Below are 20,738 nucleotides of genomic sequence, written 5' to 3' on the forward strand. Positions count from 1 at the left end.
TGAAGTGCCTGGATTGCTTGTGCTGTGTAAGGGCATTTCGAGTGTTGGTAGTTGTTTTGAGAAAATTTTCTCAAGCGCCAAAGGTTTTGTTGAACCCTTCCTTAAGTATTTACTCTGCTACACTTCAGACCTAAGATACTGCCATACGTAATTCGGAGATAAGGCATAGTATGCTATACGGGATTGAGCTAAGTCTCGGACACATTTAGATGAAGTCTGATGTTGCAACACCGGACATCGCAGGAACGGAAAGAAGGCTATTGCGCCGAGCCAGCTCTTGAAGCTGCCGAAGTTGAGCAAAGACAAGGCTAAAGCAACGTTCTGTGGGTATGGACTTCATGTTTGAAAGAGCGCTTTGAAGCAGATCCACAACATCAGAGAAATGTGATAACTGCAAGCTCATCAATTCACGACTCAGAATCTCAGTATCTGCAGGATCGAGTTCGTAGGGCCCAAGAGAGACAATGTGGTCTGTGCAGCCATTGATCAAGTCATCAGGGAACCACTCCTTGCGTACCCAGTCGACTATGGTGATACAGACGACGGTAACGCTAGACAAGGAGAACCGGCGTGTTCGACAGGTGGCGCAATTGAGTAATACGCGGCATCGCAGCTCTGCATCTTCCAGAAGCTCCAGCGACTTCGGAAGATCCAATGTTCCGGTGCCGAACTGCTCAACACGCATCAGCGTGTGAAGGACTGATAAGGTGCAGCCGCAGGTATTTGTAGCCATCAGCTTGAGCTTGATTAGTACGTCTGCTGTCCAACTAATTAGATTTATGCTCACCGCTAGATCATTTCTGTCCAAATGCTTGGTTGAGAATAAAACAACACGAACTGATTTAAAGCCATAAAGTCAGATTCAGAGTGAAGTGTCGGCCCCCGATCCCCGATTGGATCGGCAAAGTACAAGTTGCGGGAACGCGGGATATCTACGGTCCGGCCAAAGCCGCACAGCTGCAGACTACCATGGCCGTGCATATGCAACGCAATTGAACAGTACAAAGTGGACGCCTACTACGGTCTCCGGTGCGAATTTGCCTAGACTTGACGGGTCGTCAGGGTCTCGGCTTGTGCCACGAACGTGCCACGCCTGCTAGCAACTCCAGTGTCCATGAAACCTTCCTGATGTAGCTAGACAACAATAGATGTCATTATTTTGATCGGTGTAGAATACCATTAGAAATTTTTGCATCCTCCGCCACCCTACCTAGACGCCGTTCTCCACACTTATGCCTGCAACTATAGTGGTTTCGCAGCATCTTAAAAGGAACGCTTGCTATGCCTTTCCCACTTATGAAACTTGGGCTTGATTCCACGGTTCCACGTCATCCAAAGAATACACTCGCCGTGCATTTGACCTCATTATAGAGTTCGTGATTATGCTGAGTGTTATCGTGAATAATTCTTAGCACTGTCTTGGCAAATAGAAGGCTTCGATTTGCAGTTATTGATAATCATAAGTAGGACTGCTGCGTATCGCAAGAAGATCTTTGGTAACCAAAGTCTCCCTCAAGATTGCTTCGACCCGACGGGGATCGACTAGTGTTAAGCCTCAGCTCCAGCTACCGTGGCAGGAGAGCCGAAAAGATATCACAGTTCATGGTCACAGTTGGTTGATTGATTGATTATTATTGATGTTGGGTTGGCGAGCTTCTAAATACGCGAGCGTCCCATAGGGCATTGGTTAATGTGGCGGCGTAAACAGCAACTATATGGAACAATTGACGACTGCGCTGAGTTGCTATCTAGCTACGATAGGGCAACTTATAATAGCCCCAGAATAAACCAGTCTAGAACAGTCTGAGTGCGTACAGTTGGATCTATACGGACTAATTGTACTGCAGCAATTAACGTGTGAAGCAGTGAACAAGTTAAGGGCTACGACCTCTGGCTTTCTCCGAACACAGTTCTTGGGTAAGGCGCTTACTATAGGGTAAGCCCTTTACTGTAATCGTGCATCAAAATCCTCCACCAATTAACAAAATTGCTGCGTAGATTTAGTTTTACATACAAAAGGTTCTTCCAGATGACACAAGTAAACCAGGCAGGCCTGCAAACTTATTTTCTCACCATCACAGTGAGCTCACAGCCGGAACAGTACTTATTATCATCTCAACTTATTTGGGCCTGACAACTAGCGAGTGGCGAGGACAGCTAATTTGTTGCGGTATCAAGGGCAAATGTATATAACGAGTGTATTCTGTTGTTCTGTGTTGTTGTCCTGCTTGTATCTCTGCTCTCCAAGGCTTGCTGCGGGGTCTGTTTTGATGACGTGTTTGTGATGCAGCTGAGGTAAGAGGTGCTCAACAACATGAGGAAGTAGCACCAGACCACCGCCAACAACACGTGATCTGCTTCTCCTCCCAACCGTTACATAATTCCTATAGTAAATCATAGCACGTTATTTAAACATGTCCTTAGGATGTTCTTACCGCTTAAATTTCTATGATAGCTCTCTTCTTACAAAACACCAATCCAAAATTGAGCTGGTCAAGACATTAACTTCTGACGTTCAAAAGGGGGAGATATTAGTACGAGTTATTGTGAATAAGTTGTGGATTCAACTTTTTACTCTACAGCGCGAATGGCTACCAAACAATCTATAGTTTGACCTTTCGTAGCTTATCCAGTCTAAACATTCTAGTGAAAATTCTAGCCTAAGTTTTGCGTTAGTGATATGTATTGTTTAGGAAGATAACTCCGTACCCAAACACTTTGTAACCCAAATGTTTCCAGAACCCAGACAGCACGGCTCCACGGACCAATCCAGAAGTTCATTGGAGGTGCTGCCACCTTTGCATAGACAGCCGTTGCAAACTGTCCACGTGCAAGCGTTTTTACACCATCTAACATCAGTCACCATCTATACGTCAAAACAGGGCATTGATTCTGCTTACGTTCTTCATGAGACATGCGTGACTCAAACTCTGCTTGCACGGGTAGGTATAGAGACGATGAAGGAAGAACTCGAGTTGCACGGGTCATTAGCCCGCTCTCGACAGGTCCACTCAAGATCTAAAGAATGTTAGCAATTCATTGCTTCTGCCATGATGCATGGGTAAATAATGTACCGTCATAACCTTGACGCTAAAATCGTTATATTAGTATGGTGAATTCTCCAATCGTACAGGTTCTCCTTACTTGAAAGGGCTAAGCTCGATACGAAGTGTATTACCCATGGCAAGCAGAGCAGCTTTACTGCCATTGTATGCAGCTAGATTTCGACAAGATCAGAACATGTTACTCTTCAGGTGAGCTGCCGGTACGCAAACCTCCGAAAGCATATGGAGAGTATGCTGCCAGTGATCCAACGTTGACAATAGTGCCTTTGGATTCGATCAAGAGGTCAGTCATAGCCTTAATAACCCGGATCGTTCCGAAGACGTTGATATCGAAGATACGACGTAGCTCGCTCATGTCAAGATCGAGCACAGGCATAACATAGTCTTCGCTACGTTAGCATGCTGCTGTGACCCTATTAGACGATGACTTACTAATACCACTGTTGACTTAGTTAGCCTTTTGTAGTTTTTATTTCTCAATCGGTATTAGGCGACTACTACTTACGCCGAATTAACTAAGACATCCAACTTTGCGAAATGCTTGTGCAGAAAGCTAGAGAAATTGGCTACACTGATGTCACTGGTGACGTCAAGAGGGCAGCAAATCATCCCTAGAGCCTCGAGATCTGAAAGTTGTTCGTGCGGAAGGCATGTAGCGCAAACGATGTAATCTAAAAATAAGCGATTGTCATGTGGAACATCGTAACCGTAGATGCATTACCATTCTTATGGAATTCTAGGGCCAGAGCCTCACCGATACTGTTCGGGCTGCATCTGTGATTTAAGCCATAGCTGTTAATGAATCTGTCAACCGCCTTTGTTGTGTCTAGAACTTACCCAGTGATCACGACAGATTTCCTGCTCTTCTCCATGTTTACGGCGCTGCCGGATGAAGAAAGGCTGGGAGGAATTTCGGAATTGCTACATGATATCTTCTTGAATAGTTTATAAAGCATAAAGTTCCTCTGCTAAGAATTGCATATCATCTAATCCGTCCTTACTTCGGGGAGACGGTATGGGCGGTAGATCTTGCATAATCTGGTCCACCACCGAGAGCGAATTAATTCGTCATGTATTTTAAAGCCCGAGATTCTTCTTGATTTGGTATTATGCATCGTGAATTGAAACTCGGGTGTATTACAGACCGTCCCATAGGTTCGACCTCGTTCAAATACAGGGTCGGACACCGACTTTATTCCCATTCAAATGCAGGGTCGGGTACCGACTCATCCACTTTCAAGTTCCAATAAGCTCGGCCGAGTTAGAATCGAATGATCTCGACTTTCGGCACCTTTCGGCCCCTCATCAATTGCAACCGATGAATAAGAAAGCGCGTCCGGTCGAAAGAAACAATCATCAATGTCGACTCAGTACGACGTGTCAACAGTGCAATGAAGGGTAGCGAAAATATGAAACGCGACCAGCAAGAGACGTCACGAGAGCCCACAGTCCTGGAAACGAGGCCAGCAATGACAGTCCCTTCGCAAAACTTGGTTACATGGACGAATGACGCAGATTTGGAAAACCCAAGGTAATACACTGCGATGGTAGTTCTCACCCTCGCTGACCTTTTTGCTAGGAATTGGAGCCCCATAAAAAAATGGCTTGCTCTGTCTACCGTGTCATTCCTTGCTTGCATAAGGTTGGAATAGAAGTCTACACGAAAAGAGTGTCAGCATGCTAAAGTTCCCAGTCCTTTAGCCTCTTCAATGATTGCTCCGGCCACAGCGCTCATCAGCAGGGATTTGAAGAACGATTCAGACACGTTCTCCGTCCTTGTAGTTACCTTCTTTATTCTTGGCTACGTGGTACGTCCACCAATATTCCCGGAATTTACGACGCTTATGAATTTGTTTATAGTTCGGGTCGCTTCTGTTTGGCCGCTTGAGTGAGATATATGGCCGCCGTCCTGTTAGTAATTACCTCGTTCACCTGCCCACTAAAGTTCAACAACTGACCCTTTACAGATTCTCTTAGCCTCTAATTTTATCTTTTCAATATGGCAGCTGGGTTGTGCACTATCTACCAGTATAAAGATGCAAATGGCATTTCGTCTGCTAGCTGGCTTTGGTGGCTCCGGCTGCATCGCTATTGGTGGGGGTGTTATATCCGATGTTTTCGATCTCAAAGAACGTGGCTTGGCTGTCACAGTATTCTCTGTGGGACCTTTGGTAGGTCCAGTTCTGGGTCCTATCGTAGGTGCATACATTAGTCAAGACTTGGGTTGGCGAGCAGTAAGTGTTAGCTTATTTCGTTCAAAGCTTGACGTCAACTAATCGCTCAGATCTACTACTTCATGTTCATTACGTCCATGATAGCAGAGATAGTCACCTTCTTTGTAGTGAAGGAGTCTAATCCTCAGACCGTACTTTGTCAAAAACGCGATCGATTGCAAAAGCTGACTTCGACACCTCTCTTCCTCGAGAATGAACTCTCAGCCATCTCTAGCAAATCGCCAATCTATGACTTGCTCATATCTACAATTCTACCATGGAAGGTGAGCTTACACACATCACACTTCTTATATCAATCACTGAGCACCCTGACAAAGTTACTGTTCTTTTCCCCAGTAAGCGCCTTACTGTGTGTGTACATGGCCTACGTATATGGTTTGTTGTACCTGCTTTTCACGACAATTTCGATCGTTTTCGCAGGGAACTACGGATGGTCGATTAGTACATCAAGTCTGGTGTACCTTTCTATTGGAGTGGGGTTTTTCATTGGTCTCGTAGCACACGGTGTCCTCTCAGCTAAGATGTTGAAGAATTCTTTGAAACTTAGCAACGACAAGTTTGAACCGGAGATGAGGTTAGAACCTTGCAAGATTATGGGACTCATGGTGCCTCTGTCTTTTTTCTGGTATGGTTGGGCGGCGGACAAGCAAGTGCACTGGGCCGTCCCGGTAGTTGGTCTTTTGCCTTTCGGTGTTGGGCTGATAGGAGTCTTTTTGCCCATTCAGAACTACATGATTGAAGCTTTCCCGGAAGTCTCAGCAAGTGCAACGGCTGTCTTGGCTTCTTCGAGGAACGTTGTCGGAACATTTCTCCCTATTGTTGCGCCAAGCATGTGTAAGATGCTCACTCACTTTCTCTACTTCCTGAAATATTTACCGACATTGATTAAGAACTAACCATGAGAATAGATCGAAAAATGGGAATCGGCTGGGGAAACACTCTGCTTGGCTTCCTTTCAATCATCGCACTTCCGTTTGCCTGGATCGTAGCAAGGTAAGAGAAGCTTGAGCCGGTTTCATAAATGTCATACTTATACTAATACAACAATTAAGGTACGGGAAGTCGCTAAGAGCAAAATATCCAGTAAATTTGTAGCGATGAAATCTTTGTTGTAACTCTCATCTTCCAATCCCCTTCATTTCACCTAATAGCTATCGTGTCTTATAACTACTTGCTACAGCTATAGCTAGCGCTTTAGTTAGCGAAACTACGTGATATGTCCTTAATTAAAAATTCAGGAAGACCAAGCTTTGTTCGAGGCTGCCGCCCTCTGATTGGCCAGCTCGTTAGTTCCCGCTCCCACACACACACATGTAGATAAGCGCTCTTCCGTAGTACCAAAATACATCATCATTCTTCTAACGCCTGAACTTAATGTCCTTGCGCTCCTATCACTCGTACTCCTATTAGCACAGCTTCTGCTGCGTGGCAGTAAGATAAGCAAGTGACGTAGCATTGTTGTTGTGATCTGTTAGTTAAGGTGTAACGGTTGAGAGGAGAAGCAGATCACGTGTTGTTGGCGGTGGTCTGGTGCTACTTCCTCATGTTGTTGAGCACCTCTTACCTCAGCTGCATCACAAACACGTCATGCAAAACAGACCCCGCAGCCAGCCTTTGACAGGCCAGACACAAGCACAAGAACAACACAGAACAACAAATACACTCGTTAACGTGTTTTACAAGCGAGCGCCGCGTACAAGCGAGCGCCGCACCCTACCAAACTTGCGCACCTCAAAGCCCTGCAACTCAACAACGTGATAATATAATATATAGGTAATTATGGAGTAGACTAAGTAGTACTCTAGGTAGTTATCCTTTTTACACGTACGTGAGTTATGGCCAGTCTCTCTGCACCTCTTGCAGCGTGCCAGAGCCTGGCGGCTGAGGCTTAATTGCTCTCCTCCTTGACGCTCTTCACGAGCAATCTGCTGATCGGCCTCATGTTGAGCGAGTAGATCCTCTCCAGCTCCCTTTGTTAAGACCCCACGCTGCTGTATACGCTTTTTCTTACGCTGTTTACGCGCTGACGCTGCCTCATTAGCCTTCTCAAGGCTGGTAATCTGATCGCGCATTAGCTCAGCTGAGAGCATCATTACCTCAGCGCCCTTCTTAAGTTGGTTAATCGCCTCAATAATTGAGGCAGGCGAGGAGCTCTTATGCCGCCGCACGCGATCACGTATTAACGTTGATTGAGCATCAAGCTCACGTATATTGCTCGGTGTACGAGCCTCCCAGAGAGCCTCTGGCAGAGCAGCTGGAGTAGGTGTACGCAGCAGCTGCACGTCAAGTTTTGATAGCACGGCATCTGGCTGGAGAGGCACAAGGCCGGCGCCTCGAAAGGCTGAGCAGATATTGGCTGAGGTGAATGATTGATTGAACGCTGCCTTGAACGCTGGCAGAAACTCAAGCTTGGTAATATGGTTGATATAGTGGCAGATCAGACTCTCAACCTCATAGCTATACGCGCGCTTCAACAGCGAGAAGCAGCCAACGTCAAGAGGCTGTAGTAGGTGGGATGAGCGAGGCGGCATACAGAGCGTATAGATATTGTTCTCCTTGCAGAGCTCTTGGAAGTTAAGAGAGTGGTGGCTCTCGTAGCTATCAAGAATAAGCAGGCGATGTGCTCCTACTACACAAGCCTTTGTGTGAGCGTTGAAGTGCTTTAGCCACTCAACTCCTAGCTCATTGTTCGTCTAGCTGTTGTCACTAACTGCAATTACCTAGTTGCGTGTGATATCCTCCTCGTACCAGGCAGAGAGGTGGTACTTGCCAGCGAAGATGAGGAACAGTGGGACTGACCAGCCAGCTGCATTGATTGCAGCGATCAACGTCACCCACTCACGATTGCCTGGCTGGATAGCCTTTGGCATGCCTCTCCTCTCTAACCCTGTCACGACGAGCTGAGTCGTGATCTTGCCCATCATAAAGCCAGCCTCATCAAAGTTGTAGACATCATCATCGCAGATACTGTACTTGGCCTTTGTCTCCTCTATAAGCTCAAACCAGCTTCTGATAAGAGCTGGATCCTCACACAGGGCTCTCTGTCTATCGTACGCTCGATTGAAACGCGTCGTGAGACTGTCTGTACGCTTGACAAAGTTGCGTGGCCAGTGGACGCCAACCTGACCTGCACCGCGCGCAGCCAGCAGCTTATCAGCCATATCACGTACAGCTGCGTACGTAGGCGCAAAACCACGTTAATCCAGATTGAGTATATAGCTGATAATCACCTCCTCTTCACGCAGAGTAAGCTTCTTTGAGTTGGGCTGGCAATCACGTCGGGCAGGCTTGCCAGCGCGTAGGCGGCGGATTGTTCGTTCAGGTACGCTATAGATAACAGCAGCACTGCGATTGCTCTGTATCTGGTAAGAATTAATAGATAAGATAGCAAGCTGAACGTCTGCTTCATTTGAAGCTGATAGAGCAGCGCTGCGTTGGGCCATTGTACGTTGAGATGAGAGAGGTGCGCAATTTTGGTGGGGTGCGGCGCTCGCTTGTACGCGGCGCTCGCTTGTAAAACACGTTATATACATTTGCCCTTGATACCGCAACATAAGGTTTGTTACGGTGCAAGTCGGTTCGACAGGCCTCAATCGTCACCTCTGTTGACTACCTTGGACTAGCACGTCTCAGGGCATGTATATATGGTTGCCTCCTAGCTAGCAATATATAGCGGCTACGTTTGCCGCAACAAGGTTCAATTAGTGCCATTAACGTAGGCAAGACTGCTGCCTTTGTGGCAGGGTCAACGTACTGCCAGAGCTTGTTCTTCTGCGCAGCATCTTTTTGTATGAACAGCCACTTGTGCCAGTTATCAGCTCGATTGAGGACAACTGTCACTCAGGTGACTTGCAGGGTCTGACTCAGCGCCGAACCACCAAAACACCTCTATTATCTCAGCTCTACAACAACACAACGCAACAGGATTAGAAAAAGCGCTTGCAGAGTGTAATACTTTTGCATCTAGAGATGAGATCCAATGGTCTAAAATAGCAGAAAAGCATGGTGTTGTGCAGTCAACGTTGACGCGCACGTAGAGGGGCGAGACGCGTTTGTGGGAGGAGCAGGCAATTGCACAACAGAAACTCACCCCACAACAAGAAAAGGAGCTTGTTAAGTATACAGAGGAGCTTAATGCTCGTCATATACCTCTTACAAGAGAGATGATCGCCAATTTCGCGTAAGCAGTCGCCCAGGACCTAGTGAGCAAGAGCTGGGTCACCTGCTTCATCAACAAGTACTCTATCCATCTTATCTCTTAATAATTAACAGGTATGGACGCTGATTGTCACAATGCTGATTCCTACAGCAAGTATAAGCTGTACTTCAACTTACTGCAGTGTAAGATTGCTAAGTATAAGGTTAACTTAACGCTAAGCACATATACAATATAGATGAGAAGGGCTTCACGATAGGAGTTACCTTATGAACAAAGCATGTGATCAGCAGGTGTATGTAGGAGAAAAGGAGGTTAAGGTATCACTTTAAGATGGCAATTGTGCCTAGATAACACGTTTAGCGTGTGTGTGCAGTAATAAATCAGCTCTGCCCCCTGGCCTCTACAACTCCGCCAACAACACCATCCAATCACGCTAGGCAGAGAAAATTAAGCCAGAGGTACACCCTGTACTTGTTATCTTAATACCTACAGGCTAGACAAACAATAAGCTAGGCCTTGCTTAGCTTAAATAGGTCTTTAATTTCTTCTCTAAGCAGAAAGCTTTAAAAAGTACTACCTACTCATTCTTAACAGCCACAGCTACAATGTAATAATAGACTTTATCAACTACTGTAATTAGAACAAGATATTCCTAGCTATCCTTCCCCCTTATTTAACCTACACGCTGCAGCCGCTTAACAAAGTGATGTTTAAGCCTCTGTTATCTGCGTACTCAATGTCAGGCTGGGCATGTGGCGAAGCCACCTCTGACCCATGACACCAAGGCATGTAACAAAGCTACCTCTGACCTGTGTCTTGTAACGATATCAGTACTGTTCCGGCACAGGCTCACCATCAGTGTGAGCCATGTTACCTTTTGGTTTGCTTGTCTCAGTGGCCGGAGCTGAGGTCCTACTAGGCCTACAAATATACTAGACAGCTCTGCTCTAGCATTTTACAAGAGAAGAGACAGACCTTTAAGACTGCTGTCTGACAGGCCAAGAGGCAGTACTAGAGGCATGTTATTAACAACGCCAAGGACGATAAGGACCTGTTTAAGATCATTGCCTAGCAAAAGCTTACACTAGAGAATTGTTAAACAAGGTATGTGTAGCACGGATAGATAGAGGACCAGGTTTCAAGAAGTATATTGAGAGGGTAAGGATAGAGTAATCGCTACTGTTCGGTAGCAATGGTGGAGGTATTTATCCTCTGGACTTCCCGGACGGGCTAACGACCACGGGCCGGACTCCGTCCTGACAAGAATTAGGACACTCCTCTTATTATGAACAACAGGGCAAAATCAGACCCCCTAGAGAAGGCAGAGGCTCTTAGAGAGGAAGTTCTTAACTAGTACACAACAGAGGATGACCTTAGACGCCACCTAGACTAGGGGAATGCAGCTACTCTCCCTTGGAGCACACACATCTCACTAGAGGAAACCGAACAAAACATAGTAGGGGTCTTAAGCACCTTACCAGGCACTAATTGCTCTACTGTACGACTACTCTCCGCCTGCTAGGCTCACTTTAGGGAACTCATACGAAGAATCTTCTAGCAATGCCTTAAGCTCAACCACTTCCCAGCACAGTAAAAGCTCGCAGAGGTAGCAATAATACCTAAGACAGGGAAGACAGACCAAACATCGCCCCGCTCCTAGAGACTAATAGCACTCCTCTGATGCATTAGAAAGAGGCTTAAACAAACAGTGGCTCGACGAATTACATAGACTGCAATAACACGCAAGGTCCTTAGCCCCTAACACAGGGGCGCCCTTCTAGAACGCTCAGCAGCAGACCTTACTGCTGCGTTTACCTACAACACCGAAGCAGCTTTAGTACTTAGAAAGTATTTCACTATAGTCACCTTAGATATACAAGGCGCTTTTGATGCCATCCTTAAGAACCACCTGCTACACTATATAGCCTAACAGGGCTAGCCACAAAGGACTATACTCTTTGTAAACTTATTCCTCACTAACTAGAGGGTTCAAGTCCGCCTTAGACAGGTCACCACCCCTAGCTACCCTGTGGCCTGTGGCACGCCCTAAGGCTCGCCTCTCTCTCCTGTCTTATACACACTGTAACTAGCTGAGCTACTCTCTATAGACACAGAACGGAGATTTGGATATGGAGACAATATCTGTCTATACTAGGCCTCACACTCTATAGACAACAACGTCAAGCTCCTAGCATTCTACGGCAGATCAGAGCATAGGGAGAGGCTTAAAAGGTCACATTTGCACTAGAAAAACAGGAAATAATACACCTAACTAGACAGCAAAGCAGCTACGCACCACTATGTGTCATAGATAATCAGCTCACACTCTATCCAGTCTCTCCAGGTGGAGAGCACAGCCAGCTAGCCCTGCGCTATTTAGGAGTGTGGTTTGACCAAAAACTTACCTTTAGACAACATGTAGCTACACGCACTGCAAAGGCTACTAAAGTAGCGTATCATATTTGTAACCTAGCCAGGACTACCTATAGACCATCAGCCAGCTCTCTCTGCAAGGCTATTATTGCCTGTGTGTACCTATCACTCCTGTACGGGAGTGAGTGCTGGTACAGAGGCTGCACAAAACAGCCACACTTACTTAAACTAGGAAGGCCATAAGACGTCAGCGCCTACATTGGGTGGCACATAGCTGCTATAGACAAGACGCTGGCTGTAGCAGCAAGAGGCATCCTACTAGTGTGGAGAACAACCCCTGTAGCTGTACTATTCCGAGACGTCGGACTGCTGCCAACAGAGGTAGCACTAGAGGAAGCCAAATATAGATTTGCAACACGTCTACGCACCACAGACTTGGACCACCCTCTTACTAGGCGCATATTAGTACCTATTGTAAACAGGGGCGTAAAGACTAAACAGCCCCAGCAAGTCAAGACTAAAGTCTAACAGATAGCATCTCTTCTACTAGAGATCCCTAGGACTACACTTACAGCCTCTTACTACTTAACTGGCTGTCAAACTAACCCAATGCTTGGCATAGACAAGAAGATAGTAGCTAAGGTATTTAAAGAATAGTGGGCTTAGCTCCTACTATTAGACGCCACCATCTTCTTAGATAGCTCTGAACAGTACACAAAGGAAGGAGAAAAGCAGGTCACCTACAGCTTTGCAGTGTATCAGGATAGAAGACAACTGCAGACTAGACGCAGATCACTCCACCCTACCTCACACGTCTTTAACACTGAGGCTGTGGGAGCTTGGAGAGGCCTCCAGCATACTATAAGACAACCAGAGCTCTGCACCCGCCGAATCTGGCTATGTATAGACAGCACCTTAGTAATATGGTGTCTTAGGGGCAACGCACCCCTAACCTCTTTTAGGCTTTCCTAGAATTCCATAGTGCTATAGAGACCATGCCGTCTCTATTAGATGGGCCCCTAGACACCTAGGCATTGAAGGAAACGAGGCCGCAGACAGACTGGCCAACCTAGAAGCCTAACACCTATCACCCTCAACTAGAAAAGCTGCGGCGCCTAAATTCTTAGGCATTAAGACAGTAGCTTGTAAGACTTTACAACACACCCAACAGACCTAGTGATCTAACAAGAAGACTAAGCTCTTAAGATAGTACAAGAGCTAGAACTTAGACTATGAACCACGCAGTCGTTGAAAGGAGCTATACCTACTAAGAGCTATCTTAGCTAGACTGCTTTCTATTCAGACTAGACATTGCGATTTCGCCTAGTACTACTAAAGGTACAACTATAAGGATGCAAACCTTACCTGCTTATGTAGACAAGATAAGACACCTAAACATCTTGCGCTCTGTTGCAAGACTGTTGCGTTATCAAGGGCAAAATGTATATAACGAGTGTATTCTGTTGTTCTGTGTTGTCGTGTTGCTTGTGTCTTTCTCTCCAAGGCTCGCTGCGGGGTCTGTTTTGACGACGTGTTTGTGATGCAGCTGAGGTTAGAGGTGCTCAACAACATGAGGAAGTAGCACCAGACCACCGCCAACAACATGTGATCCGCTTCTCCTCTCAACCGTTACAAAGAAAGTAGTCTAGTCCTTCCCCTACTTTCTTTACACCTATACCACCATCAAGCTAGGTGGACAGCCTAGCGTACACTGCAGCGCTAACAAGGGAGCCAGAGGCGTTTAAAGCGTTTATTAGACTCACACAGTACTACGACAGGATCTGCCCCTGCTAGCACTCATAGCCCTGCAACAGCAACAAGTCATGCAACACCTTAAAGGCTTGGCTCAACTGCAACAGCTGCAATACTCTCCACCCCTCCACCTCCCTTTCTATCCCTTCCCACCCCCCTCCTCCCCCTACACGCACTCTTTCTCTCTTTCTCTCTCTCTCTCTCTTAGCACATAGATGCCCTAAATTGCAGGGAAATTACCCTAATGTACACGCACTGCTCAGCCTCCCCAACTAGAAGAGGAGCTGTAGTTCTGAAAAAGTAGCAATACCCACACAGGCAAGAAATGCTTTCTAAGGTAGTGTGCTAGCACTGTAATCCTATAGCTTAGCACGTCGTGTATGCCCTTTGGGAGGCGAGATAGTGGACTTCATCCCCATTAACTGGACGTAAAATAAATACCAGCCAACTAACTAACCCCTTTAGCCTAACATTATCCTCTAACGCTTTGCAAAGGATACCCCGAAGCCCTCTAACAGCAGCACAAGCTCTTGTTTAGTCTATTCTAACAAGGATTGGCTCAAAATTAAGACTCAGCTGCTGGAGGTTGCCAGGGATGAGAGCAGTAAGGAGCTGAGGAAGATCAGCTACTCGCTCCACTACATCTTAGTTCAGAATCAGCTCCTCCACTATAAGATAGCAGGCCTTAATGAGGTTTTTAAGACTTAGAAGAAGCATAAGAACAAGAGTAAAGCTCTTTAGTTCCAGCGTCGCAAGGACTATCACGGTAGAGCTGAGTTTCACTCTCCTAGTAGAGTAGAGAACGCACGCTCTGATAAGAGGACTAAACAACAGAACTAGAAGGCAGAAGAACTTAAAATAGCAGAGATGGCGAAGCTCAGGCACGCTAACAAGCTTTACAACGAGAAGATTGCTCAGGAGAGGCGTGAACAGCGGGCAAAGGAGAAGGAGGAACGTGAGCAAGTTACGGTACCGTACCGGTAGAGCTGAGAAGGCCGAGGAAGCAGCCGAACGCAAGGCTCAAAGAGAGCGTAATAAACAAGCTCGCGACGCTGAAAAAGCTTTAAAATTGCCCCAAAGACACAATCGCAAAGCTTCAGCAGCTCCTGCAGCAAGAATACCAAAGAAGCGTTGTACTATGACCACAGTACGTGGTGTTGCTGCTGCAGAGCCTCCTGCGGCACCTCGCACCCACACCACCCGTAGCAGCAGAACCGCAACTCTATATAATTAATTTGTATGAGATAATATCGTCAAATAGATCTATAGAATAACCCACCAAATTATCTCGCGATCATAGTTATTATATGTGGCTCTATAGCCTCAAGTTTGGCGGTGCGCATTAGGGGGGTTCTGCGCATTGCGCGCACGAACACGGTAGGTATCCAACACATCATCAATATAAAACGTTAACTTATCATCATAATATCTGACAAGCTTAAACATCACTACATTAAGTAGCTAAAGCGTGTGGGCTGAGTAACTAGGGAAAGCAGATAGGGGTATCTTGTTCTAATTACAGTACTTGATAAACTCTAAAGTAAGGTGTGACCTGTGGCTGTTAAGAATTCGAAGGCAATAATTTCTCTGTGCTTTCTCCTAAGTATAGCAATCAAAGACCTGTTGTAACCAGGCAAAGCCTGTTTTGTTAGTTGTCTAGCCTAAGGGCGTAGAAGTATTGTGCGCAGTGTGCTCTCCTGACTTAATTTGCTCTACCTAGCCTAATTGAATTGTACTGCTAGCTGACTCGTATATAAGCTGTCGCGGAGCAAGAGGTCAACCTTTTTACTCCCTTGAGTGAGTTCGTCTTAACCGCGACATAAGTCCTAGCAGCAATGCTGATCCATCACCACACACACAGGCTATCAACGTGATCCACGCAAAATTGCCATCTCGTAAGGATGCCTAACCTCCCTTTTGTCCCACATACGTCGGCTGAGCACGTGTTTAGTCCCAGTGGTGACTCTAATCATGAAGCTCTTCTTATCTTTATTGTATGTATGCTCAGCGTCAACATTGATCTTGGCTTAGAGCAAGTTAAAATAGAGCTTGTACTTGATGTAGGAATTGACTTTGTAACAATTAGAGTCCATAACTATTAAGTAGTGAGAGAAAAGACAATTGGAGTACTTGTTGATAAAGCGGGTACCCCAGCTCTCGCTCACTGGCTCCTGGGCTACTGTTGAGGCGAAATTTGCAACTATCTCTCGCGTAGGAGGTAAGTGACAAGCAGTAAGTTCCTCTTTATACTTCACAATCTCCTCCTCTTGTTGTGGGGTGAGCTTTTGCTGTGTTACTGCCTGGTCCTGCTGTGATCGCGTCTGGGCTCAGTATCTGCGCGTCAAAGTTAAGCGTACAACACCATGCTTTTCTACAATTTTGGACCACTGGATTGTATCACAGGGTATTCGAGTCTACCTCTGCAAGGGCTTCGTTTATTGGCATCATGGCGTTGAGTTATGGGGTTGTGAGTATTGTTGACTGTAGAGAGACGCGCACATCGCGCGCACGGACACGGTACGGTACGTTACGGTACATAACGGTGTGCATTGAGTGCACAGGCTCGGTAGGTACCCAAGCTTTGCCGAAAGAGTGCCCGAACATTACCAGCAGAGTAAGAGATCTCATCCCCGAGCAGCTGTGCTTACAGCACTCTCTGTTCCTTGACCCCTCTCCCAGTCACCGTTCTTGAATGTATCAGCATTGCCTGCCATTGCTCTTCGAAGTGCCCATTCCTTGTAGGTCGGGAACAGTTCTTGGTGTTTACCTAGGGGCCGGAGTTGTACGTCATTATCAGGTCGTACAAAGTAGGCCAGGCTGTATCTAGCATATGGATGCTGCTCGCCAGGCGGAGTGGAAACTCGATGAATATTGCTCTTGTAGTTGCCAGCAGACCACTTCACCATAGCGTCACCGAGGTTGACAAGACAGGTCCTTGGCACAGGCTTCACCCATTTCCAGCCCGCGTTCTGACCAGGAATTAGGTTGTCTGGGATATATAGCTGAAGCCCGCCTATGGCGTTGAATAGGACTGTAAGGGATCCCCAATCTGTGTGAGCCTGAAGGTTCGCATTTTCACCAGCTGAAGCAGGGCATTTTAACAGGCGGACATGGGTACCAGAGTTATTACTGTGGCTGTGGAGTTTAGGGAGGTATTGCGGGTCTGTAGCCTCAAGGTTCAAATCGGTAGAGAGGATGTCAAGCACCTCGTTTGTGATGAACCTGCCGAGGGAAGAGAAATTTCTCATTTCCGGAAAAGCAGCGTGCAGAATGTTGTTGTACTTGGCTTGGGAGCGCCCAAAACCATCGAGGTCACCACAGCCGATGTAGTATTGCTGGTTGTTGTCCCTGCGACCGGTTTTGTCCACAACAGACTTTCCCAGCCCCTTGTAGCTACAAAATTTAGTTAGATTAATAATTAGAGAGCTTACAGAATCGACAACTTACCCTAGCAGAGACTCTCCGTTGCCGAACACATCATCTGCAAGAAGAATTTCATCAGGAAGACTAAAAGTCTCTTGAGAAAGTTTGAACATCTCGTTGGCAGCAGCTAACATTTGCATACCATCTTTTGTGTCTGAAAGATCAATCCTAAAGAAGCCGACAGTCTTGCAAGAATCGATGATTTTACGTATTGTTGCCCCCTCCCGAGCCTGTAGAGCTTTGAGTGAAATAGTGTCAAACTCAATTGTTTCGATGTCGGATGGGAAGGCTGGAAGTTTGTCCCAGCCATTGATAATATCTGGGGCGAAGTCAAAGGAGGCCATGTGGTATCTCTGAAGCTTTGCAGCGCCGTCTCTTAAAATCCTGGGAATGGTGAAATTGCAATGAAGGCAGCTAGTAGTCGTGCCTTTTGGCGAAAGGTACCTTTGAAGAGGAACTGCTGTAACATGTACTATTCATGCACTATATATAATGGTCGTAGGTTGGACTTGCGTTAGGAATACGCCAGAGATTTGATACCTATGGCGGCAACGTGGACCCGAAGCCACCATGTCAACTCAGTTCACAAGCTGGCCGGGCCGACTAGCTGAGATGTGACGTGGCATAATCCTTAGCGTTTAATCTCAGCCCTCCTTTCAAATAACAAGTTATGCGCTATACCTAAATCGTTAGAGATCTTTCCGCTTCGGTACCCGACCTCTCGGTTTCCGAGACGTCTTGCCTTAAGACCAGAAACCCGCGATGAACAATCAGGCGTCAAAGGGCTGTCTGATAACCCATTCATCTTAGTGCCAGCTCTACTGTCTCAAGGAAACCTCAAATTGTATCCTCTCTTTCAGGCAATCGTCGTTATGTCACTATCTATACCTGATCTTTTCTCGGTCAAATCTCTCGTAGCTGTCGTTACAGGGGGTGGGACGGGGATAGGTCTCATGATAGCGAAAGCTCTGGAGCATAATGGTGGAATTGTGTACATTGTCGGACGCCGTGAAGAAGTATTACGGAATGCATGCAAGCAAGCAAAAGTAAGTTGTGCATCAAAATCGTTGGAGAGAAGACTTAGCAAGATTTTTTTTCTAATCGATACCACAGTTTGGCAAAATTCGTTACATCGTTGCCGATGTTACGGATAAGGTATCTCTTCAGCACGCAGTAAATGTTATCAATGATGAAGTTGGATACATCAACCTGTTAGTCAATAACTCAGGTACCGTTGGACGACGGCATAGTTCGCTTCCAAGGCCGCCGCCATTTCCTCCGCTTCCCAAAGAGTTTGTTGTTTCGGAGCCAGACAGCGATTTCACAACCATTCGCGGAATCAGGGAATTCCTTTGGAAAGATGAGCCAAGCGACTGGAGCCATGTGTTCAGCGTCAACGTGACGGGTATCTGGCTGACCAGTATCGCCTTCCTCGAGCTGCTCGATGCCGGGAACAAGCACCAAAATTTTTCCGCGAAGAGTCAGATAGTCACCGTTGGAAGTATAGGTGCATTTCTCAGGCTGGTAGGGGGTACATCATATTCCTATAATTCCAGTAAAGCAGCTGCAACTCAGCTAGCCAAGATGTTTGCATCCAATTTCGTGCAATGGGGCATTCGTGCGGTAAGTTCGTACCCACAGTCATGTCTTTGAGCAACTCTGAACCTGTTCTTACTGACCGCTTTTATTTGAGTAGAATGTAATTGCACCTGGAGTTTACCCGTCTGAGATATCCGCTGGCACGGAAAATCTTGACGATAAAAATTCGAGCCAGCTTCCGCCTAAGATCCCTGCTTGTGAGATTCCACTGGAGAGATTTGGGGAAGAGCAGGACATGGCATGTGCAATCTTGTACTTGGCTAGCAGCGGCGGGAGGTATCTCAATGGCTGCGTTATCGTGACAGACGGTGGCCGGCTGGGAGCTTTCCCAGCAGTGGCGTAGAAGGAAAAGCAGGCAACGCTAAACTTAGTTGTGAATGTATTTAAAATCTAACACATACTTTGATGAGATTTTACAAGAAGTAAGATCTTGGATTGAACTACATTTCTCACCAAGTCAGTTAGGGTCGACCATCCTACGTAGAAGATTGCTAACATAAGAACTACAACCGATGAAAGGCATCTATATTCTGGCTTCAATTTCACAAACAAGTTCTCGAACTTTAGCAAAACTCAGACAAAAACCTCTTCAAAGCCAATCTAGTTTGCTTAGAAGTTGGAACCCGGTGAAATGGAGAAGTGTATGAGACGACTCGTCCATCTATGTCCGCACACCTCTCTGTAAGTCGGATGCACCGGTCTTCGGAGACAATTGGGTCATCCGGGTTGATGAAATGGAGCACAGGAGTTTGGATCTTGTGTTCATAAAAATTTTGCAACACATTGTAGTGTTCGCGGTAGCCGCTATAGGATACAACGAACGTAACACGAGGGTGTGCTGTGTTGAAAGAGATTGGCCGGTTTTTTACTGGACGCTCCAGAAGCCCAGCCATAATGGCAGCAAGTGCGCCCCCTTGAGAGAATCCAACGATGCCATCAAAGGGCCCATGTTGTTCTAAGATCTTTGCCATGTGGCGAAGGGTGTCGTGAATCCGGTCGACATTCTCCAATGCGCTTGGATCCCACCATGAACGAAGAGCAATACCAGACATGGTTTCTCCTGCGTGGAAGGGGGCTTCAATATATATGATGCGTGTTTGTGTTGCGAAGGTTTCGTAGATGACCTTTTCAACTGGAAGGGTCTCTGTTTTGAAAATATCGACGTTTTGCTGGTAGCCATGGAGAAGAAGGAGTGTACGAGACATTGTTTGGGGAGTGATCGTAAGTGAATAAAATGTTTTTCTGCTCTGAAATTTTACGGTCTGGAACACTATCCTTTTATATCTGGAGTGGATATTGAAAGTGCTCAACAAAGGATACAGTCGTAGGTCTAACGTATCCACCCGGTCATGAGATATCCGAGAACTTGGTAAGACATAACGATAGAAGTTCCAGAATGGGAACAAGTGTGAAACCTGATTTCGGCGTTGATACGAGCTAGGGACTCGTTTGTTTGTTTAAAATTGAGAAGAAGCCGTTGGGAATCGCTTCTCAGCTTCGAAAATTACACGCTGACTCGGGCTCTCGAGAACGGGATATTTGGCAGTTCTTGACATGAACCTCAGTCATCTACGTGCCGGAGATCAAATGTTCAGTATTATTGCAGAGTCTCAGTAGTTTTTGTAAGAAATTGACCCCTGTGATCTGTATTTTCTAAGCGAAAAATGGCGCCGACATAGAGCTACGAGCAGAGATAGGCGGTGGCTCGCAATCGAGGCTAAAAACAACCAAGAGTCAGCGGGTCGGCTATTGTGCTTGATACCAGGGCCTCCATCTCGAGGCCGATAAGAGTTCAAAAAGGATTTTCCTTTGCGGTCTAGAGCTGCAATAGAGCATTTTCAGCTTTTTGCGAATGTGTGATCCATGTCAGCGTGCTAACGATTGCTCTGAAACGGGCTCTAAAGTAAGGGAAGCGATATTGCGTATCTATGAGAACAAATCATTGGTTCGGTCGTGTTGCGGTAAAAGCTCGGCGGTTCTTTTGCCCTTAGTACCATCTGCAGTACTAAGGCAAGCGATTCATGATAACTAAAGTCGGGTCCCGATGCAAAAGACTGGAGATCCTTGCTCGCCTAACGATGTTGCTTACATGCAAGGACTAATTATTGGTCCGTTCATGTTGTGGTAAAGACT

The 20,738-nt window shown here is 46.4% G+C and overlaps 7 protein-coding genes across 7 annotated transcripts; 3 read left to right on the top strand and 4 right to left on the bottom strand.

The window, feature by feature from the left end:
• Positions 1-55: 55 nt before the first annotated feature.
• Positions 56-847, bottom strand: M421DRAFT_121091 (uncharacterized protein). The gene is made up of 2 exons (XM_033587299.1): positions 788-847; positions 56-736 (listed from the first exon to the last, which is right to left on the bottom strand). The coding sequence occupies exon 2, from the start codon at positions 731-733 to the stop codon at positions 206-208; it is 528 nt and encodes a 175-aa protein (XP_033454685.1). The 5' UTR covers positions 734-736; positions 788-847; the 3' UTR covers positions 56-205.
• Positions 848-2,603: 1,756 nt separating this feature from the next.
• On the bottom strand, positions 2,604-3,937 carry M421DRAFT_97338 (NAD(P)-binding protein; the record flags this gene model as incomplete). The annotated part of the gene is made up of 9 exons (XM_033598494.1): positions 2,604-2,660; positions 2,710-2,849; positions 2,901-3,018; positions 3,075-3,090; positions 3,145-3,217; positions 3,330-3,454; positions 3,571-3,736; positions 3,787-3,839; positions 3,903-3,937. The coding sequence occupies 9 exons, from the start codon at positions 3,935-3,937 to the stop codon at positions 2,604-2,606; spliced, it is 783 nt and encodes a 260-aa protein (XP_033454686.1).
• A 537-nt stretch (positions 3,938-4,474) lies between these two features.
• Positions 4,475-6,195, top strand: M421DRAFT_388975 (MFS general substrate transporter; the record flags this gene model as incomplete). Its single annotated transcript, XM_033589954.1, has 7 exons — positions 4,475-4,596; positions 4,759-4,873; positions 4,926-4,976; positions 5,033-5,299; positions 5,350-5,562; positions 5,742-5,756; positions 5,890-6,195. 7 exons carry the CDS (start codon positions 4,475-4,477, stop codon positions 6,193-6,195), a joined length of 1,089 nt encoding a protein of 362 aa, XP_033454687.1.
• Positions 6,196-14,426: 8,231 nt separating this feature from the next.
• M421DRAFT_51205 (uncharacterized protein) lies at positions 14,427-14,817 on the top strand (the record flags this gene model as incomplete). Its single annotated transcript, XM_033594908.1, has 2 exons — positions 14,427-14,546; positions 14,575-14,817. Coding segments are annotated over 2 exons (363 nt in total), but the record flags the coding sequence as incomplete, so codon positions are not given.
• Positions 14,818-16,207: 1,390 nt separating this feature from the next.
• M421DRAFT_556 (Clavaminate synthase-like protein) lies at positions 16,208-17,350 on the bottom strand (the record flags this gene model as incomplete). The annotated part of the gene is made up of 2 exons (XM_033595318.1): positions 16,208-16,976; positions 17,031-17,350. The coding sequence occupies 2 exons, from the start codon at positions 17,348-17,350 to the stop codon at positions 16,208-16,210; spliced, it is 1,089 nt and encodes a 362-aa protein (XP_033454689.1).
• Positions 17,351-17,878: 528 nt separating this feature from the next.
• Positions 17,879-18,948, top strand: M421DRAFT_97341 (NAD(P)-binding protein; the record flags this gene model as incomplete). Its single annotated transcript, XM_033598495.1, has 3 exons — positions 17,879-18,052; positions 18,120-18,629; positions 18,703-18,948. 3 exons carry the CDS (start codon positions 17,879-17,881, stop codon positions 18,946-18,948), a joined length of 930 nt encoding a protein of 309 aa, XP_033454690.1.
• Positions 18,949-19,168: 220 nt separating this feature from the next.
• Positions 19,169-19,810, bottom strand: M421DRAFT_97342 (uncharacterized protein; the record flags this gene model as incomplete). Its single annotated transcript, XM_033598496.1, has 2 exons — positions 19,169-19,205; positions 19,281-19,810. 2 exons carry the CDS (start codon positions 19,808-19,810, stop codon positions 19,169-19,171), a joined length of 567 nt encoding a protein of 188 aa, XP_033454691.1.
• Positions 19,811-20,738: the final 928 nt, after the last annotated feature.

The sequence above is a fragment of the Didymella exigua genome (genome assembly GCF_010094145.1).
Source record: "Didymella exigua CBS 183.55 unplaced genomic scaffold M421scaffold_1, whole genome shotgun sequence".
Taxonomy (NCBI): domain Eukaryota; kingdom Fungi; phylum Ascomycota; class Dothideomycetes; order Pleosporales; family Didymellaceae; genus Didymella; species Didymella exigua.